The following is a 21767-nucleotide window of genomic DNA, read 5'->3' as shown; positions in this document are numbered from 1 at the left end:
TAAAACAAAATTATACAAGTAGCTTATCATAGACACATACATTTGCATACTATGTAAATATATTTCTCTGTGGGTAGAGTTTAGATTTAAAAACTTATTTTAGCTCATGCTCTATTTGTGCTGCCTGAACATGTACTAACAGAAACTACTTTGAGATTTTTGAAAAGGCAACATTTAATTGTCCTCTTTGGGAAATTGTTACAAAGCACACAGAATTTCAAAAAGTTCTGGAAGAGTCATATGCAATGTTAAGGCACTACAAAATGAAGTAGGAAAGGAGGAAACTACAGAGGATGGGAAACCTGAGGAAGGGAAGAGCAACGAGCTTTTAGCAAAGATTTGCTATTATATTAGACAAGACCACAAAGCAGACACATTAATTCACAATATTCATGTTAAGGATTCCCTTAGTGATTCTATTACATTCCAACAAGAAAAATGAGGCTGGAACTCACCCCAGCTAATAAGCCAAAAAATTTCTCATATGTCCTTTGTTGGGCACAACAGTCAAGTATCATGTTGCAGAGTTCTTTCTATTTGGAGGAAAAAACTGCATTAATGATTCAGAACACAATGAATCTATGCTATATGATAATTTATCAATATGACAGAGACAGCCTGAATTTTTAAATAAGGTTTTAAATACACAAAACTTCCAAAGCTTTGTGAGCTTGTTATTAAGACAAAATTAAAAAATTCAGTCTATGTCAAGCCTATAGTTTTTTAAAGCCTTCAGCTTAGCTGACAGTTTTCATAGTCATCCATGCTAACTAGAGTGATTACAAAATTCTAAATTCATATTAAGTATGAACTACTTCAAGAAAATCTACTATATGAAACAGATACACCATGAAGAGACTGAATAGACTGTATTCTAAAAAGTTTCTACACAAAATCTTGAAAAATATAGATCATCAATATGCCACCTAACAATTCAGATATACACCTTTAAACTCAATTATTAAGGAATATATTTAATTAGTATGGGAAAAGTAGAACATGAGTCTTCATAGAAGCATAAATAAGCACAGCTACAACATTAACTTAAATGACACTCTGGTTAATAAAGAAAAAATATTTTTACAAGAACAAAGAAAAAAACACCTCTGTGGCCGGATTTCCTAGCCTTAAAATAAATGTTACACATAAACATCTATCTATTGATAAATCTATACAAATAGATCAAATCATTCCATAACTGTTGGAGTAATATATTGTCTAATCAGCTATTTATGTGCCTTGAAAACTCCTGTGTAAAAATTCTGTTGAACTAATAAATGCAAGAGTAAATCCAGGACCAGGAAATACCATCATCACAAATGATTTATAATTTTAAAATACTGTTAATGAAATATGTATTGATTATATCAATCACATAGACAAAGAAACTCAGGAAACATGGACAAATCAATGGCGACAAAATGAAAAAAGGCCTAAATTCATTCTCTGACCACTGCTGTAGAATTGACTAAATATCTTTTTCTACAAAACATTTACCAAAAAGTTGAAGATTATTTTTTCCAAATATAGTAACTGCAATGTATCTGTGTTCTATAAACAGAAAATATAATATAATGTATAATATACAAAAATATATTTATTATATAAAATATAATATATACCCTTTCAGTTCATTTTTACTTCTATTTAATTTTACCTTTATATTTTCAATTAAAAATTTTGACATTTTGTCATATTTAACAATGTGAGATGCAACCTAAGTAAATATTGTAAATATTTTTAAAACTTAGGTCTATCTATATTTACTGCGTATATCTATGTGCAAGAGGGAGGAAAAGGGTCCCAAAGAGGCACAGAACAGATACTCTAGAACTGTGCTGTCTAGCATGGTAACCCCTAGCTAATTAGTTAAATAACGTTACATAAAATTAAAATTTTTGGGGCGCCTGGGTGGCTCAGATGGTTAAGCGTCTGCCTTCGGCTCAGGTCATGACCCCAGGGTCCTGGGATCGAGTCCCGCATCGGGCTCCCTGCTCCTTGGGAGCCTGCTTCTCCCTCTGCCTCTCTCTCTCTCTCTCTCTCTCTCTCTGTCTCTCATGAATAAATAAATAAAATCTTAAAAAAAAAAAAAAATTAAAATTTTTGTTCTTTGGTCATACCAGCCACATTTTCAGTACTCAAAAGCCACATGTGACTAGTGGCTACTATACTAGACAGAGTGGAATACAAATATTTTCATCACTGCAGAAAGTTCTATTGGTTGCGCTGTTCTGGAAGTTGAAAATCTACTTATAAAACAATCTACTCAAAAAGCCTAACTTAATTCACAATATTAAGTTGTTTCTAGATGTCGTTACATTGCTAAATTATTTTTTTATGATTAGTCACAAGTCACCTCAATGAAAAACAATGCTTATTAATGTGTAAGTTCTGGAAAGATATACTTTGTCAAAATTTAATATAGTACTAAAAAGTTAAAATGAGGTTTTTCTGAGTTCTGCCATATTATGTTAATTTGATATATTAAAATGCATTTCCAACTCTTTCTACTAACATTGTATTTTACAATAACATAAGTTAATCAGGTTTTAAACAATATAACATAGTAATATGCTGACAGCATTGCTAATAAAGCCAGTGCTACTTATAAAACAAATTACTTTCTTCCCTAGACTAAATTCATTTATAAGAGTTATTCCCTGTGGCTTATAATAATTAAATATTTTAACATTTTAATTAAGTATTATAGCGATTTTAGGAGAGTCTTTTGAGTGCATGAAAATAGATGCACTACGACATTCTTCCAAATGCTATCAAAATATGTTGAGGTTCTAGAACAACTATGCTCTGAATTAATATTAATAAAAGTTATAATGACTTAATTATACTCCTCAATAATGTGACAAGATCATATAGTAATTTCAGTTTCAATTATCATTTTAAAGGTTAATTCACTAATTTATTTCCTTTCAAAAGTGAACACATCAAGTGCCCCCAGGGTATAAATAGGTACACTGTTTCTAATATACCAATAAACAAACTTTAAGAGGGAAAAGAGAACTTTCATTTCCTCTCAAAATTACATACCATGGCATTTCAAGAAGAAATCCACAATCTAGAAAAAGATTGGTAAACTTTTTCAATCGAAGGCCAGACAGTAAATATTTTAGGCTTTAGAGGCTATAAGATGTCTGTCGCAACCAGTCAATTCTGCTGCCATAAGGTGAAAACAACTATACACAGTACACCAACCAATGGGCATGGCTGTATTCCAATAAAATTTTAATTAGAAAAATAGGTAGTGGGCCTGGGCCACAGTCTGCCAATCCCCGTAACAGATCATATTTAAAGTCTTAAAACAAAGCACTTACACCTAATAGTAACAGCTCAGATAGTCAAGATCTTTTAGAAATAGAAACAGCCTAGAGTTGATCTATTCACTGTGGCATCTCTGCTGGGTCTACCATGTGTAAACCAGGGTGTGAAAAACAAAACCCCAAAAGCCTTGGCTCAGGTTCCAAGGATTTAAAATACAGATGGGCAGGGAGCACTATAGATAAGAATGCAACTATAAAAAACACCCAAGATAATCTACTCAATCCAGTTATTATTTTTGTCATTAGGGTTCTATGATACTTTGAACAGTGAAGTATATACTAAGTTATAAAATTATGAGTCCCCTGGACTAAGAGGGGGCTAATATGTACTGGATTACTGAATCCCTGATACCCTGTAGAGAGTATGACATGTAGTATATACTGAATACATTTTGTTGAATTAATGAAAAAAAAATGACAGATTCTTCTATATCCAATTAAAACAATGTAACAACATGTATGGTGATCATTACAATTTCTACCACAAAAGAATGTTTTAGTGCATTAAGCAGATGGGAGTAGGCAATTCATTAAGGAACAAATCTCCTATTGTATTTTAAGCCACCATTTGATTTATAGGCAACCACTCAGAAATTCACGTAAAGTGCAGTGGTTCAGAGACTTCCTCCTTTTCCCACATCCAATTTAAGCAGTCCATTTAATTCACTGCAATGAGTAGCATTTATGAAGCACCCCAGAACTAAGTTTTAAGTTATTTTAAAATTTTAGAATAGCTACATTAAAAAATGAATATTCAATACTAAGTTATTTCAATTCATAAAGCCTATATTGTCTTAAACATTTTTATAACCAATATTATTTCCTAATAGAAGAAAAAAATATTAACTTACTGTTTGGCTCTCAGGGAACTCCATTTTCAGCAATTTGTGAGCACATTCTTCAAAATCTAAACTGTAGAGATAAAATGGTCACAATAAGTTAAAAACTTGCAGCATTGTTAGTTAAACCATAGCACTCTTTTATAAACAAGGATCTTGCTTTAATAATTGTTTAAAATAACTTTTTTATTGTAGCTTCACAGTACTGTATCATGTATATAGAAAAGAAATAGCTCTTAATTCTACAAAGAATGAAGTACTGAGATGTACTACAACATGGATGAACTCTGATTTATGTGAAGTGAAAAAGTCAGATATAAAAGACCACATATAGTTTGATTCCATTTATATAAGCTGTCCAGAATGGGCAAATATATAGAAAGAAAGTAGACAAATTTTTATGACATTGTTAAATATTTCCACTTATCTCTGACCCAAGTCAGTAAGAGGTAAAAGATGCCCCAGAGCCCAGCATGACATCTAGTGCTTAATCATCTGTACTTCTGAAACAAATAACGCAACATATTTTAAGAAAAAAGAAAAAGAAGAAGATAACAGGAGAGGAAGAAAAGGGGAGTATGTCAGAGGGGGAGACGAACCATGAGAGATGATGGACTCTGAAAAACAAACTGAGGGTTCTAGAGGGGAGGGGGGTAGGGGGATGGGTTAGCCTGGTGATGGGTATTGAGGAGGGCACGTTTTGCATGGAGCACTGGGTGTTATGAACAAACAATGAATCATGGAACACTGCACCAAAAACTAATGATGTAATATATGGTGATTAACATAACAATAAAAAATTAAAAGAAAAAAAAGAAAAAAAAAGTTATCATGATTCATACCCATCCACAGTGCTTCTACATTTTCAAAAACTAAGTATAAAAATAGTAAACAACCAAAATCACTTACAAGGAAAAATAATTTGCTTTTATACATTCATGTAAGCTTCATTAAAAATATTTCCAATATACTTAAGAAAATTATCAAATTTAATGTGAGCTCAATACAGGAATAATACTAATATATTTGTACTTTTTGTAGAATGTTCAAACCTTCATTCTTTTGATTAAAGCAGTATAAAATAATCAGCCACTGAAATAGAATGATTATGAATTTAGTTTTATAGTTCATCTGATTCCTCAGCTTCTGATACTTATTGAGTTTCATAAGCACAATAGAGTAATAACTCAGAATGGTACAATGTAGTAGAATTTAAAAAAACAAACTAAAATGAAGAAAGAAATATATCAGAAAGAGCTTTTGCAACAGGTAATATTAAACAATATCTGGCAGTATGATTAAAATATTAAACTGTAGTTGATAAACTTCAACAATATAGCAATATTACCAAAAAGTATTTTGAAAGATGTTGACATTTTCTTTTCTAGTTTTAATTTTTTTTCAAACAGAATTAGTATGCAGGAAAAAAACCCTGCAATTTCTGAAAAATAAGTCAATCAATTAATAAAAATATTTTATAACTTTCGGTTTATCTAATAAGTACCAGTGAGAAAGTCAGCTGTATGATAGTCTATTTTCCTTGTTCTTATTTTAAAAGTATTTGGTAATTTCCTATACCAAGATTCTTTTGAAGTTGTACTAAATGTAAATATTAAATGAATTAAATTTGCTTGTTGTTTCAGCTATCTTAGGTTGCTAAATCAAATGAATTTCAGGTTTAACACAAATAAACAGTGACTGAGGGAAGGGTAAAGAAAAATGATTTTACATGATGCTAGTTTCCCAGCTGTGTTTACACATGGTTTTGTTGATGTTTCCAATCTAAGAAACTTTGGTGGGAAAACGATAAACCCACCTCCCTCTGATGCTACAGCTTCAATAATGCAAAATCAGAGTGGAATATCATTTGAAAGGAAGAATAAACAGGAATGTTTACTTTTTAATAACAAAACCAACTGTATAATTTTGTTTTGTGTAAATGAGATAGGGTCATTTAGGAGCCAGGATAGTAAGAAGATAAGAGTACAGGTGAGATCAGTCAACTCTAAAAGGAAAGAAACTAAAAAAATAAAATCACCACACAGTTGTCAGTCCTTTTGTTTGCAAGATTTCCAAAAGCAAACTCTATAAAATGCCCTCACTGCCATCTGACTTGATGATTATATTCCACTCTTGATTTATATTATATTTGGTACAGATTGGTATACTGTAAACGTAAGACTTTTGAAAAACACAAAAAACTGGAAAACAGACACAAAAAAATCTGTAATCCAATCTCCTCTCAAGACTACCACTGTTGATATGTTAATGTATCACTTTTAGAATCTGTCTACCTATTTAAACAGTTAAGATAATACTACTGGTACAGTACTATAGTGTCTATACAGTTTTTGCCCCATTTCACATTAAGTCAGACCACTTGCCCACATCAATAACAAGACCCACATTAGCCTAACTTTCAATGGTGGCATAAACTGGACATTTGATGATTTGTATTGGACAAGATGGTCTTTTTTTCTTTGTACTGAACAATTCTATATATAATTCTGTCAATTTCTATTTCTTTAAGAAATATAATGAAAAATGGTCAAATGGCATGGACATTAAGTCCCTGATTCATGGTACTAAAAGGCTTACCATAAAGAGTGTATCAATTTAAATTTAAAAAGAGCATATCAATTTAAATTTAAAAAGAGTGTATCAATGATGTTTACCTGTATCTCAGTAAAATCATTAATACTGAGTACTGTTGCTTTGAAAAAAAAATTAAAGTACATCACTTCAGCTGTTTTAATGACCAATAATAGCACTTATTAGTCTAGAGTGATATTTGTTCACTAACTTTATGATTCAGGATCCCATTACATGACTCCCTCAACCATGTCCTTTAAACATCTGTCTTTGTGGTTCTTTCTAAAATATGTATGAGATTTTAAGTATAGTTAACTTTGTCATATATAAATTATTTTTACTAGACATTCAGGGGCTCAGAACTCTTAACAAATACCAACACATAAAACAGTACTGCTGTTACTAGCGTTGGTACCACTTTATAATCGTGATTGTCACCTGTCCAATGCTTTCATTTTTTAAATCTTTTGTGTGGTTCAAGGATTATCAAGGTCTGGTAAACTAAAAAAACAGTTTCCTTTAAATAGTTATCCAAACACCTCCACTCTAACTCTTCAAAGTTAATGTTAACAGCAATATTAAAACAGTGAATCTGCTGTTCTCAATAGATTACTGTTAAATTTCTAAAAAAGGATAAATGAAAGGTCAAACTGGGAATTTTTACCTATAACAAAAACTTCTCATTTTTCACTTTAAGTTTGTATGAAAAAATACTTAATAGATTTTTCTTTCATGTGAAAGGCAAAGAAATAGGTAAGGATAAACCAAAAATATTTCTAGCCAATGTTTTGTTTTTTAACATTTCCCTTTCTGAAGATGAATCTAAGCCAAAAAGTTTTCAGACAGAATAAAAACAGGATGACTCCTACGTATGAATCATTTTTGCTATTACATCATACTAAATGGAAATATACAAAACCTAGTAAGAAAACAAAACTGAGAAAACATTCCTCCTCCGGTGCAAAATGTAAACACTGTGCCCATTAAATCAATAGGCTGATTCGCATAAAAAACAACAGATGTACTAAGCATTTAATATTTCATTTATTTCTCTTCCAAACCAAACTCACAGCCTTCAAAGGGAATAGGATATTCACATGAGATCACAGTAGTTCTTACTTAACATTACTTTAAAGGGTCCTCAAAACCTTCCCAATTCCTATTTCCATTTATGTTCATTTCCATTTGCACACACAAAAAAATCAGTGTCCAAAAGTTATCATAAAAGTACTTCTTTGCTTAGAATCAGAATTAGAAACCAAATTAAAAAAATATTATATTTCCACTACAATTATATACTATGCCAGCTCTATAACAGAGAGTTGTCTTCAGGTTTTTATTAGTGATATTTAACTATAAGGAATGACACAGTTAAAAAAAAAAAAAACATTTAATTATGTAACACAATTAGACCTTCCAAATAAAGATAATTTTCTCCTGAAGCAAAGAACCAACAGCAGGGATCTATGAAGTTGGGCAGGTAGTTTGAGAATCCCTGAAATGGTATCTAGTTTACTGTCATCAGATTCTAAAAATCCCATCTTCTTGTCCATCCCCTATCAAAAATAAGGATCAACTGAGCTACAGTATCTTACCTTGACTGAATAGCCAGATAAATTGTACGACGAAATGAGACTAGATTAATTTCTGTTTTGTCATGAATGGTCACTTTTTGTCCTGAAAGAAATTAAACATAACAAAATTATGAGACTGCAAAAATAAATGTGAAGGACTGAAGATATATCTCTAGATTATAATTTTTCATAAATATTTAGAATCTATGAGTTTAACGATAATGCTCTTTTCTACAGTGTAAAATAGTATTTGCAGAGCTCAAAGTAACCATTTCCAGTCTTCTGCCATATCTTAGAGTACTTTAATAACTTTTGTCAGTTCAAAGAAGTCCAGAATCAAGCCAGAAATATTTTTGTTTCTGTGTTGCCTGCTCATTTAGACATTATAAAAGGCAGCACTCATGCTGTTGTTTGGTAAAATATTATTTCTAGAATTATAAACAGTATCTTGATAATTTGGAAAAACTGTAAATTATGGATAGAAAATCAGTTTCAGAGAACACTGACTCATCATGGCAGACTAGATGGGTCCAATATGAATATGTGTATTTGTCAAAATTTTCTCTTATCTAATGCATGACAACTTCCCCTATAAATATTTAGTAGTTCTTATTTGAACAGTATTTTCACATAAAACAAAGAAATTCTAAAGCTAAATATAGTACATAGTTAGGAAATGTTTTAAGTAAGAAAGACACTGGAAAAAAATTGAATTTATTTTTATAAAATATGTTGTAGAAGAATAATTACACCTTAGGACAGAACTAAAATAGATTATGTCCTAATAGGGAAAGATATACTCTTAATATTTTCAATATGCAATATAAGTAAATAATGACCAGTCTTACGTATGTTTTGACGTTTTAACTAAGACTTAAATAAAATAATGTTCTGAGCTTATTTTTCTGTGAAATAAAGTAATCAAAGCTGAACAAGAACATCATGCCTGCTTTGTGCAAACACAGCTTTTGGCCTCCCCACTTTATTCTGCCAAAACGAATAGCAAATACCTAGCCACATTCATCTGTCACATTCATGTCGGGTTGCAGAAATCACATGCACTCAACACGAATGCATCTATTTCATGGTTTATACTCAAAGGCATATAATGTCAAATTGAAATTATGCCGATATTAAAAAACGATTTCATTCTTTAATACTTTTAGAGCATGGTTATTCAACCTTAGCAATACTGGTATTTTGGGCCAGATAATACTCTGTTGTGGTGGGGGCAGTCTTGTGACTTGTAGGATGTTTAACAGCATCCCCAGCCTTCACCCACTAGATGCCAGTAGCAGCCCCCAGCCCTCCACAGATTGGGAACCACTATTTTAGAGGATTACATTAGAATTAATTTAATTTCAGAGTATTTTACAGTATTACTTGAATGAGCTATACGTTCACCTTCTTCATCTTCTTCTCCCTCTTCGTCCTCTTCTTCCTCTTCCTCTTCACTACTTCCAGCATCTTGGTCTGTGTTCGAGTCACTATCTCCCTCATCAAGAATTTCTATCAGAACAAAGTATGGGAAAATATTAATGAGCAAGTGATACACATGAATCTCATTCTGAGAAGATAATTCTCAGTTCGCCAAAATCCATAGTGGCTACAGTTTATCACCAACGAAGTGAGCACAGGGGTCTCATGTTATTGCCTAGGTGGTGAGAGAGCCATACATATCATTCTTCTGCCAAGTAGAAAATGGTCATAAAATAAGGAAGGGATGAGAAGAACAACAACGAAAAAGTAGACGAAGGTTTTCCAAAAGAGCAAGAGCACCAGAAAAACAAATTATGAATGGAAACTAGTATACTGGAATCAAAATATTATTAGTTCAGCATCAGAAAGGATACAGTCTATTATACAAAGCTAAGGGTAGATATAGAAAATAAGAATTTAGGCTATGAAAGACAAAGAAGGGAGAAAAAATAATTGCATAATTTAGTGTTTACTTTAAATAAACAGTAATGAGATTTTTATTCTAATGTATACCTATTGAATAGAACATTACAATTAATCTCAAGACTTTCCACATGTAAACAGAAACAGAAGTTTAAAAGCCTTTTAAAAAACTGGTAAGATGAACACTTCACTGGAAAATCACTTCTTAAAATACAACTTACATCTAGAACTGGATGACAACAGCAATGTAAATAAGAGACTACATAAAGCTAGTCATCATATTAATAGTTAACAAGTGAAAAAAAACTAAAGTTATATTTCGCCCAATGGTGTGTGCTCTGTTGATCTGATAAAAGATTTTACAAACCTGGCTAACACTCCACTTTTGCATTTCTTCTAAAATCAGAGTTTTTAAGATAAAGTTTTAGGGGGGCGCCTGGGTGGCTCAGTCGTTAAGTGTCTGCCTTCGGCTCAGGTCCTGGGATCAAGCCCTGCATTAGGCTCCCTGCTCAGCAGGAAGCTTGCTTCTCCCTCTCCCACTCCCCATTTGTGTTCCCTCTCTCGCTGCGTCTCTCTTTGTCAGACAAAATAAAATCTTAAAAAAAAAAAAGATAAAGTTTTAGGGTGAACTTACTTTTAGGGAAATTCTAATTTCTTATATTTAACTGAGCACTATAAATCAGGAGCCACATATAATATTTAATGCTAGCAGAAAACTTCATACTGTGAAAAATAAATTTTTATTAAAACAAAGAGTTATCATTCAGCCCTTAGCTGACAAACAAATCCCAAGAATATCTCTAACAAATGTGACTTCAAGAAATAATCTAAAGTGTCTAGTTTCCTATTATATAATGTAGTTTAGACAGACTTTTAAGAGAGGAAACTATTTAGTATTCAATAGTAGGAAGACAGGCACTCCTGCTGTCTTCCCAAATGCTGTAAGACCTAAAACACAAGTGCACCTGGGTCACTCTAAGGTGCTAATTACTAAAGCTGTGCCCACTTCCTGCTGTGGCCATTTTTTAATGCCAGTTCTAGAAGAACATTTTATGAAAGAATGAAGGTCAAACGAATTGTCTGGTCGTTTACATCATCCTCTCCCCATCTCTCCACTTGAGAATCTACTTACTGAAATCACTTAGGAAATGACAACTGGATTTCATTAACTGAATGAAGCAGCGGTTTCAAGGTATGATCTGTAAGTCCCTGGGGGATTAGTGAGACCTGTCAGGTGGTCTCTGAGGTCACAACTATTTTCATAACAATATCCAGACATTATCTGCCTTTTCTCTGTGCTACCATCTACAAGCATCCAAAAGCAATGGGAGTTGAAGCTGCTGCAATCTGAGCACAAATCAAGCATCAAACTGAACCAGCCATCACTGTGCTCTTTACTGCCATGTTCTTCGAGGCAGGCAAAGAGCCAGCTTGACCTGAGGATGCCCTTGAGGAAGAAGTAGAAAACTGCTAATTTCACTCAATCTCAGCCCTGAAGTATAAGCATATATAATCATCTGAGTAGCAAAACATGAATTCATACATAGCCCTTCTGTTAAAGACAGATGCACAATGGTGATGGTTATCTCAAAGAAAAGCACTTGTGCGACTCTTTGACTTGCAAGGTCAATTAGTGATGTTTTCCATTTTTACTTGAAAGAATGGCTGGCAAACTATAGTTGTTAGGCATCTGGCGGACATTTTCTCAAATATAAACAAAGTGAGACGGTCCCTTCAAGGAAAATAATTAACAGTATTTACTACCATGATAAAATAGGGAGTTCTCAAGAGAAAATTAGAACTTTGGAGAACTTGGATCCATTCCTGTGAGGTTGACAGCTTCCCAATATTTAGACTTTTCTGATGAGGTAGGTGGCAATACTAATAAATGTGATTTCTTGATATTGTGTTAATGTGTTAATTTTGATAATGTTAACATGTTAACACTTAGAAGATATGCATAACTGAGTGAACTGATATTTTCTAAATGACCAATGGAATATGTTGCAAAATCCTGCATGGGTAAAAGATCCATTCCAAGTGATAGGCCAATGGATTTTGATGTAATAGAGTATGAAAATTCAAGAATATTGTTTCAGGTTTCACACTGCAATTAATCTTTAAGAAACAATTAGCTTTTAAATACTGGCATAGTATTAAGGAAGAATATACACACTATCTAAAAAGGTTATTAAAATACTTCTCTCTTTTGCAAATACATATTATCCATGAGGCTAAATTTTCTTCATATACTTCGATGAAAACAACCTATTGCAAGAGACTGAAATCACAAACAATATGAAAATCCATCTATTAAGTCAGACATTAAATTGTATCAAGTATATAAAACATGCCATTTTTCTTAAATTTCTTTGTTTCCATAAAGTAGTTATTTTCATAAAAGTATATAATGTATAACACTGTGTATTACTGTTAGTTTGAAATGATTTGATAAATATTTTTAATATTCTCAGTTTTAATTGCTAATGAAGTAAATGTCAATAGATGTAACCCACACAATCAAAAGCTCTTTGGAGTCCTAAATAATTTTCAAGAGTATAAAGGGAACTTAAGTTCAGAGAGTTTAAGTGCTATAATAAAGAAAAGTACTACTTTCCTAGCATTGCTCAACCACTGTTGGCCTAAAGAAATGGATGTGGAGTTTCCAAGTTAAAAGAAAAAAAAAATCATACTAGGTATGATAAAAATTCCATAAAACCATTCAGAATCTTTGAGTGATACTGTAGAAAAAGAAGTTCATAAAAAGGCAAAATAGGTCTGAGAAATTCCCCATGTCTAGAAACTAAATTGTAATTGCAGTGAAATGTCCCTAGGAAATTGGCACCTAAGGAGAGCAATCTCTTTATTGTAGCAGATTTTTAGAATAATGTATAGAAATGGAAAGCTGCTTACGCCTTACTTTCTACTTCCTTCTACTTCCAAGCCTGGCTAAAGCACAGAATGGAGGAAGTGACAGAGCTCTAGGCCTCCTGCTGTCTTCCTGAGAGCTTTCAGAAGAGTAAGTACTTCTCACATAAAATCACAACTCAAGGGAAATGAACTTATAAAATTATAATTATAATTATATAGTTATCCCTAAAAATTAACTTTAGAAATGATACAAATGTCAAAAAAAAAAAGCATCGCCTAAATACTTGCTCTACGATAATACAAAGCACTGTATTTTATTTATTCTTAAACAAACAAGTAACATCTACATCAAACAAGTAATTTGTGCCAGGTCATTTAGCTAGTGACGGCACAGGCAAAATACAAACCAAAGTCTGTCCAAAGTTAGTGCTTATAGTATATTGATGATGTACAAATGATAATAATAATCAATTTATTAATGTATTGAGCACTGATAGCCTATCTGGAATTGTCATTGATTTTATCAGGATATCAACCTGCTCTGAAGAAATAATAAAATACCGTACTTTATAATAAAAGTATAGCATCTAGTTGAATATTACATTGGACATCAATTTAAACACCAATTCTTAAGTGGTAGTGAAGTTAAAATAAGGGCCACTAGTAATATAGGAACATTTCTTTTTTTTTTTAAAGATTTATTTGTTTATTTTAGAGAGAGAAAGAGAGAAAGAGAGCGAGCACGTGCGCGTGTGCAGAGGGGCAGAAGGAGAGGGAAAGAATCTCAAGCAGACTCCCTGCTGAGCCTACCACAAGGCTCAATCTCAGGACCTTGAGATGATGACCTGAGCCGAAACCGAGTCGGATGCTCACCCGACTGAGCCACCCAGGTGACCCTATATAGACATTTCTTAAGAGGAATGAGACTTAAGGGCTGTATAATTTAAATAGAAGGAAAGACAACAGGGACAATGAGGTAAACAATTTAGAATGAAGTAATACCACAAACAAGCACCAGACAGAAAATAATGCATGGGAAAACAGTGAAGAGAATGGCTTCATAATAGCAGAGATTTCATTAGGTCAGTGATCTAAACCTTTCTATTAGTATTATATAACTACATGAATTGCTTCTACTTATCAAAAATAGATTATAAAATTGTACATACCTTTCTTAATAGTTTTGTACTTCTCTTCATTCTCCATAAAATTAGGATCCATCTTGAAAACATCTTAAAAACATAAATTAAAAATTGTTTATTTTCTATATTTACATTTGTTGGTGCCCCACTTCCCAACTCACCCTGTACCCGGCCCACCCCACCCCAACTCAGACTCACTAAGAACATCTTCTTGATTATAGTCATCCTCCAGAGGGAGCATATGGGTGAACTGATCATCTTCTTCCACTAAGTCAAGTCCTTCTAGGATAACAGGGTGGTCCTTGAATCCATCCTTCCGTACAGCAAACATCACTTCAATCATATACTGAACCCTTTTGTCAATTTCAGACTCATGGAGAATGTTTCGGAGGCGCTCAAATATAGCTAAAGTTAAAATGAAAGAAAAAAGCAATAAAATAAGCAAAAGATATTATAATACTCAAACAAAAGTTCAATATCAAGCCAAGGGCTTATAGTTACCATTGATTCCTCTTGGTGACACTTGTGTTAATTTGAGGCCACATTCCTTGAGAAAACCAATAGCTACTTCAACACTATCATCTGTTGGTCTTTCCAGGAGCAAAGTGAGCATCTCTAGGCATAAAACTTCATGTGCCTTAAACAGATTGAGGACATATGGAATTGAGAAAATGCTTTTACATATATTAACCTACTACTGATAGTAATTTAAAAAATTAGCAAATCTGGTTTTTGCAGCAATAACATTATACATATGATGAGCAAAGTTTTAGCATACAGAAATACTCCAAATATGGGATAAAATTTTTCTTTCACTCTCATTATGTCTGTTAAAAATTTCCAGGTGATTGCTCCAAAAATCTAAATTGATTACATTAAATACAACTATTTATTTCCAGAAGAAATAATTCTATACATTACATAAAATATCTACAGGAAATGCCATAATTAGCTTCAAAATAGAAGTTAAAAATTAAACTACACTTTTTCTAATGCCCTTCTTCACACCCATAACTATATCCATTTTCTAGTTCATTCTATCAGCAATTCAGTTATACAGCAAATAGTTCTTAAATTACATGAATAATTTTATCAGAAAATATCTTAACTGCTTCTGGAACTGAAGGACAGTTTGGGAACACTTCCCTCTTTTTTCTTTACTAAATAAAGTTATTGACACTCACCATGTTCAAAAATTAATACTTAAAAACAATGCCAGGTAGGGTGTGAATAAAAGTCTATTGAGTAGCTTTGCTGTGAAAAGGAAATGTACTAGGAAGCATTTTCAAGACACCGTATGTATGCCTTCCTAAGGTCAGACACTTCTTTGAGATGGGGAAGGAAACAGTCTTAAGTCTTAACTCAGGAAAACATCCTTTCCTTTGAGCACAACATCAAAAATACATACTGCTTTTATTTTGTGGGATGGTGGGGAGGTCTAACAATTTTAGATCAGTGATAAGAAAATATTGCCCTGGAGGAGCAAGATGGTGGAGGAGTAGGAGACATAAATTTCGTCTGGTCCCAGGAATTCAGCTACATAGGTATCAAGCCATTCTGAACACCTACGAACTCAACAGGAGATCGAAGAAAAGAATAGCAGCAACTCTCTGAACAGAAAAGCGACCACTTTCTGGAAGGTAGGAGGTGCAGAGAAGTGAATCAGAGGCGATATACAGGAAGACAGACCACGGGGGAAGGGAGCCTCCATCAGCCCCTATCGGCAAGTGATAGAGCAGCAGAGCACAAAATCGGAACTTCTAGAAGACTGCTCCGCTGAGGGACGTTGCTCCAGTGGCTAAGCGGGAGGTGGAACCCTCACTTGGACAGTGTGGTCTCAGGACCCATGGAGTCACAAAAAGACTGGGGGTACCTGAGTGCGGCAGAGCTCTCAGGTATTGAGCCGGGAAGCCGGCTGCAAAGATGGAACCAAGGAGTGGGCTCTCAGCTCAGGGTTGCCATAAACCGTGATCCATGGCACAGTAGGGTCACTGCTCTTCCAGCAGGGACCCAACAAGCAGCAAATCTGGGGAGACTCCCCTTCCTCCCCTGGTAAAAGTGGTGTGGGAATGCACTGCAGGAATCTGCTGGGTTTGGAGACTCCAAACGGTGTTGGGTGCCAGAGACAGTGGCCGGGTGAGCACAGAGTGCCGCCAGAGACCGGGGAGATGGGAGTGATTGACTGATTTTCTCTAGGGGCTCACTGAGGCGTGGGGACCTGAGTTCTCAGCTCCTCTGGGCCAGAGACTGGGAGGCCACCATTTTCACTCTCGTCCTCCAATGCTGTACTGAAAGCTTGCAGGGAACAAAAGCTATCGAGAGCAAACCCGAGCAGATTACTTAGCCCGGCCCGGCAAGGGTGGGGCAATTCCGCCCCTGACAAAGACATCTGAGAATCACTGCAACAGCGCCTGCCCCCAGAAGATCAGCAAGAACAGTCAGCCAAGACCGAGTTTACCGATCACAATGAGAACAGCAGAACTCCAGCACTAAGGGAATACTACACATAGAATTCATGGCTTTTTTCCCCATGATTCTTTAGTCTTTCAAAGCTAAATTTTTAATTTTCTTTTTTTTCTTTCTCTATTCTTTTTGAATTTTTCTTTTTCCTTTTTCAACCAACAACTTCTCAATTCCTTTTTAAATTTTTTTTTTTTTATTTTTCGTTTTTAGAGTCATGTTCTATCCCTCCATTGTAGCTAACCTTATTTTTGGTATATATATAAGTTGTTCTCTCTTTAAAATTTTGGAATACAGTTTCTTCTGACAGACCAAAATATACCCTAAATCTCTAGTGTATGGCTTTGTTCTAGTCTCCTGCCTGATCACATTCTCTCCCTTTTAATTTTTTTTAATTTCTCTTCTTTCTTTTTCCAAACATCTTATCAATTCCTTTTATAAAATCTTTTTATAATTTTCATCTTTATAGTCATATTCCATCCATTCATCGTATTTACCCTTATTTTTGTACATATATAAGTTTTTCTTTCTTTAAAATTTTGGGAGGCACTTTCTTCTAACAGACCAAAATACACCCAAAATCTAGTGTGTGGCACTAATCTATTCACTAGCCTGATGATATTTGACCACATTCTTTTTTTTTTTTTCTTTTTCCTTTCTTTCCCTTTCTTTTTCCCCGGTTTCAGGTCCCTTCTGATTTGGTTAGTATTTTTTGGGGGTCGTTGTTACCCTGTTAGCATTTTGTTCTCTCATTCATCTGTTCTCTGGACAAACGACAAGATGGAAAAACTCACCTCAAGAAAAAAGAACAAGAGGCGGTACTGACTGCCAGGGACCTATTCAATACGGACATTAGTAAGATATCAGAACTAGACTTCAGAATAACGATTATAAAGATACTAGCTGGGCCTGAAAAAAGCATGGACGATAAGAGAGAAACACTTTCTGGAGAAATAAAAGACCTAAAATCTAACCAAGTCGAAATCAAAAAGACTATTAATGAGGTGCAATGAAAAATGGAGGCTCTAACTGCTAGGATAAATGAGGCAGAAGAGAGAATTAGTGATATAGAAGACCAATTGATGGAGAATAAAGAAGCTGAGAAAAAGAGAGATAAACAACTACTGGATCACAAGGGCAGAATTTGAGAGATAAGTGATCCGATAAGAGGAAACAATATTAGAATTGGGATCCCAGAAGAATAACGAAGGGGGGGGGGGCGGAAGGTATACTGGAGCAAATTATGGTGGAGAACTTCCCTGATTTGGGGAAGGAAACAGGCATCAAAATCCAGGAGGCACTAGGGTGCCTGGGTGGCTCAGTTGTTAAGCGTCTGCCTTCGGCTCAGGTCATGATCCCAGGGTACTGGGATCGAGCTCCACATGAGGCTCCCTGCTCTGCGAGAGTCCTGCTTCTCCCTCTCCCACTCCCCATGGTTGTACTCCCTCTCTCACCGTTTCTCTCTCTGTCAAATACAAAAGAAAAAAAATAAATAAAAAAATCCAGGAGGCAGAGAACCCCCCTCAAAACCAATAAAAATAGGTCAACACCCCGACATCTAATAGTAAACCTTACAAGTTTCAGAGGCAAAGAGAAAATCCTGAAAGCAGCTCGGGACAAGAGGTCTGTAACCTACAATGACAGAAACATTAAATTGACAGCAAACCTATCCACAGAGACCTGGCAGGCCAGAAAGGACTGGCATGATATATTCAGAGCACTAAATGAGAAAAATATGGAGCCAAGAATACTATATCCAACTAGGCTGTCATTGAAAATAGAAGGAGAGATCAAAAGCTTCCAGGACAACAAAAACTAAAAGAATTTGCAAACACCAAACCAGCCAGACAAGAAATATTGAAAGGAGTCCTCTAAGCAAAGAGAGAGCCTAAAAGTAACGTAGACCAGAAAGGAACACAGACAATATACAGTCACAGTCACCTTACAGGCAATACAATGGTACTAAATTCATATCTTTCAATAGTTACCCTGAATGTAAATGGGCTAAATGCCCCAATCAAAAACACAGGGTATCAGATTGGATAAAAAAACAAGGACCATCTATATGCTGCCTGCCTGAGACTCATTTTAGACCCAAAGACACCTCCAGATTGAAAGTGAGGGGCTGGAAAACCATGTACCATGTTAATGGACATCAAAAGAAAGCTGGCGTGGCAATCCTTATATCAGACAAATTAGATTTTAAACCAAACACTATAATAAGAGACGAGGAAGGACACTATATCCTACTTAAAGGGTCTATCCAACAAGAAATCTAACAACTGTAAATATATATACCCCTAACATGGGAACAGTCAATTATATAAGCCAATTAGTAACAGAAGCAAAGAAACAATCGACAACAATACAATAAAAGCAGGGGACTTTAACACCCCCCCTTCACTGAAATGGACAGATCATCTAAGCAAAAGATCAACAGGAAATAAAGGCTTTAAATGACATACTGAACCAGATGGACTTCACAGATATATTCAGAACATTCCAACTCAAAGCAAGAGAATACACATTCTTCTCTAGTGCCCATGGAACATTCTCCAGAATAGATCACAACCTACATCACAAATCAGGTCTTAACCGGTACCAAAAGACTGGGATCATTCCCTGCATATTTTCAGACCACAGTGCTTTGAAACTAGAACTCAGTCACAAGAGGAAAGTCGGAAAGAACTCAAATACATGGAGGCTAAAGAGCATCCTACTAAAGAATGAATGGGTCAACCAGGAAATTAAAGAAGAATTAAAAAAAAAATTCATGGAAACCAATGAAAACGAAAACACAACTGTTCAAAATCTTTGGGATGCAGCCAAGGCAGTCCTAAGAGGAAAGTATATAGCAATACAAGCCTTTCTCAAGAGATAAGAAAGGTCTCAAATACACAACCTAACCATACACCTAAAGGAGCTGGAGGAAAAACAGCAAATAAAGCCTAAACCCAGCAGGAAAAGAGAAAGAATAAAGATACGAGCAGAAATCAATGAAATAGAAACCAAAAGGACAGTAGAACAGATCAACAAAACTAGGAGCTGGTTCTCTGAAAGAATTAGTAAGATTGACAAACCCGTGGCCAAACTTAATCAAAAAGAAAAGAGAAATGACCCAATTAAATAAAATCATGAATTACAGAGGAGAGATCACAACCAACATCAAAGAAATACAAACAATTATAAGAACATATTATGAGCAACTATATGACAGCAAATTAGATAATCTGGAAGAAATGGATGCATTCCTAGAGATGTATCAACTACCAAAACTGATGCAGGAAGAAATGGAAAACCTGAAGAGACCCATAACCACTAAGGAAATTGAAGCAGTAATCAAAAATCTCCCAACAGGGGCACCTGGGTGGCTCAGTCATTAGGCATCTGCCTTCGGCTCAGGTCATGATCCCAGGGTCCTGGGATCGAGCCCCACATCGGGCTCCCTTCTCCGTGGGAAGCCTGTTTCTCCGTCTCCCACTCTCCCTCCTTGTGTTCCCTCTTTTGCTGTGTCTCTCTCTGTCAAACAAATAAAATCTTTAAAAAAAAACAAAACAAAACACAAAAATCTCCCAACAAACAAGAGCCCAGGGCCAGATGGCTTCCCAGGGGAATTCTACCAAACATTTAAAGAAGAATTAATACCTATTCTTCTGAAACTGTTCCAAAAAATAGAAATGGAAGGAAAACTTCCAAACTCATTTTACAACGCCAGCATTACCTTGATCCCAAAACCAATAGGCCCCATCAAAAAGAAGAATTACAGACCAATATCCCTGATGAACATGGATGCAAAAATTCTCACCAAAATACTAGCCAACAGGATCCAGAAGTAATTAAAAGGATTATTCACCACGACAAAGTGGGATTTATTCCTGGGCTGCAAGACTGGTTCAACATCCGGAAATCAATCAATGTGATACAATACATTAATAAAGAAAGAACAGGAACCATATGATCCTCTCAATGGATGGAGAAACAGCATTTGATGAAGTACAGCATCCTTTCTTGATTAAAACTCTTCAGAGTATAGGGATAGAGGGCACATGCCTCAATATCATAAAAGCCATCTATGAAAAACCCACAGCGATTACCATTCTCAATGGGGAAAAACAGAGTGCTTTCCCCCTAAGGTCAGAAACACGGCAGGGATGTCCACTATTACCACAGCTATTCAACACAGTAGTGGAAGTCCTAGCGACAGCAATCAGACAACAAAAAGAAATAAAAGGCATCCAAATTGGCAAAGAAGAAGTCAAACTCTTACTCTTTGCAAATGATATGATATTTTACGTGGAAAACCCAAAAGCCTCCACCCCAGAAGTGCTAGAACTCATATAGGAATTCAGTAAAGTGGCAGGATATAAAATCAATGCACAGAAATCAGTGGCATTTATATACAAAAACAAGACAGAAGAAAGAGAAATTAAGGAGTTGATCCCATTTACAATTGCACCCAAAACCATAAGATACCTAGAAGTAAATCTAACCAAAGAGACAAAGAATATGTATTCAGAAAACCATAAGATACTCATGAAAGAAATTGAGGAAGACACAAAGAAATGGAAAAAACATTCCATGCTCATGGACTGGAAGAACAAATACTGTGAAGATGTCAATGCTACCTAGAGCAATCTACACATTTAATGCAATCCCTATCAAAATACCATCCACTTTTTTCAAAGAAATGGAACAAATAATTTTAAAATTTGTACGGAACCAGAATAGACCCTGAATAGCCAGAGGAATGTTGAAAAAGAAAAGCAAAGCTGGCGGCATCACAATTCTGGACTTCAAGCTCTATTACAAAGCTGTCATCATCAAGACAGTATGGTACTCGCACAAAAACAGACACAGAGATCAATGGAACAGAATAGAGCGCCCCGAAATGAACCCTCAACTCTATGGTCAACTCATCTTTGACAAAGCAGGAAAGAATGTCCAATGGAAAAAAGACAGTCTCTTCAACAAATGGTGTTGGGAAAATTGGACAGCCACATGCAGAAGAATGAAACTGGACCATTTCCTTACACCACACACAAAAATAGA

At 34.8% G+C, this 21767-nt stretch overlaps 1 protein-coding gene across 1 annotated transcript in view; it reads right to left on the bottom strand.

Moving 5' to 3' along the window:
* CWC22 (CWC22 spliceosome associated protein homolog) overlaps nt 1–21767 on the bottom strand; it is a 66527-nt gene that overhangs the window by 10104 nt on the left and 34656 nt on the right. The window contains exons 9-15 of the mRNA XM_025849183.2: nt 14760–14895; nt 14457–14663; nt 14286–14348; nt 9748–9852; nt 8365–8446; nt 4190–4250; nt 456–533 (exon numbers count right to left, since the gene is read on the bottom strand). Coding sequence (XP_025704968.1) covers nt 456–533; nt 4190–4250; nt 8365–8446; nt 9748–9852; nt 14286–14348; nt 14457–14663; nt 14760–14895 — 732 coding nt within the window. The remainder of the gene's footprint in view (nt 1–455; nt 534–4189; nt 4251–8364; nt 8447–9747; nt 9853–14285; nt 14349–14456; nt 14664–14759; nt 14896–21767) is intronic.

Source organism: Callorhinus ursinus, unplaced genomic scaffold (assembly GCF_003265705.2).
Source record: "Callorhinus ursinus isolate GAN/ISIS: 27379988/994484 unplaced genomic scaffold, GSC_fseal_2.0 scaffold2, whole genome shotgun sequence".
NCBI classification, from domain to species: domain Eukaryota; kingdom Metazoa; phylum Chordata; class Mammalia; order Carnivora; family Otariidae; genus Callorhinus; species Callorhinus ursinus.
Note: the sequence above shows the minus strand (reverse complement) of the source record. Positions and strands in the feature narration are given on the sequence as shown.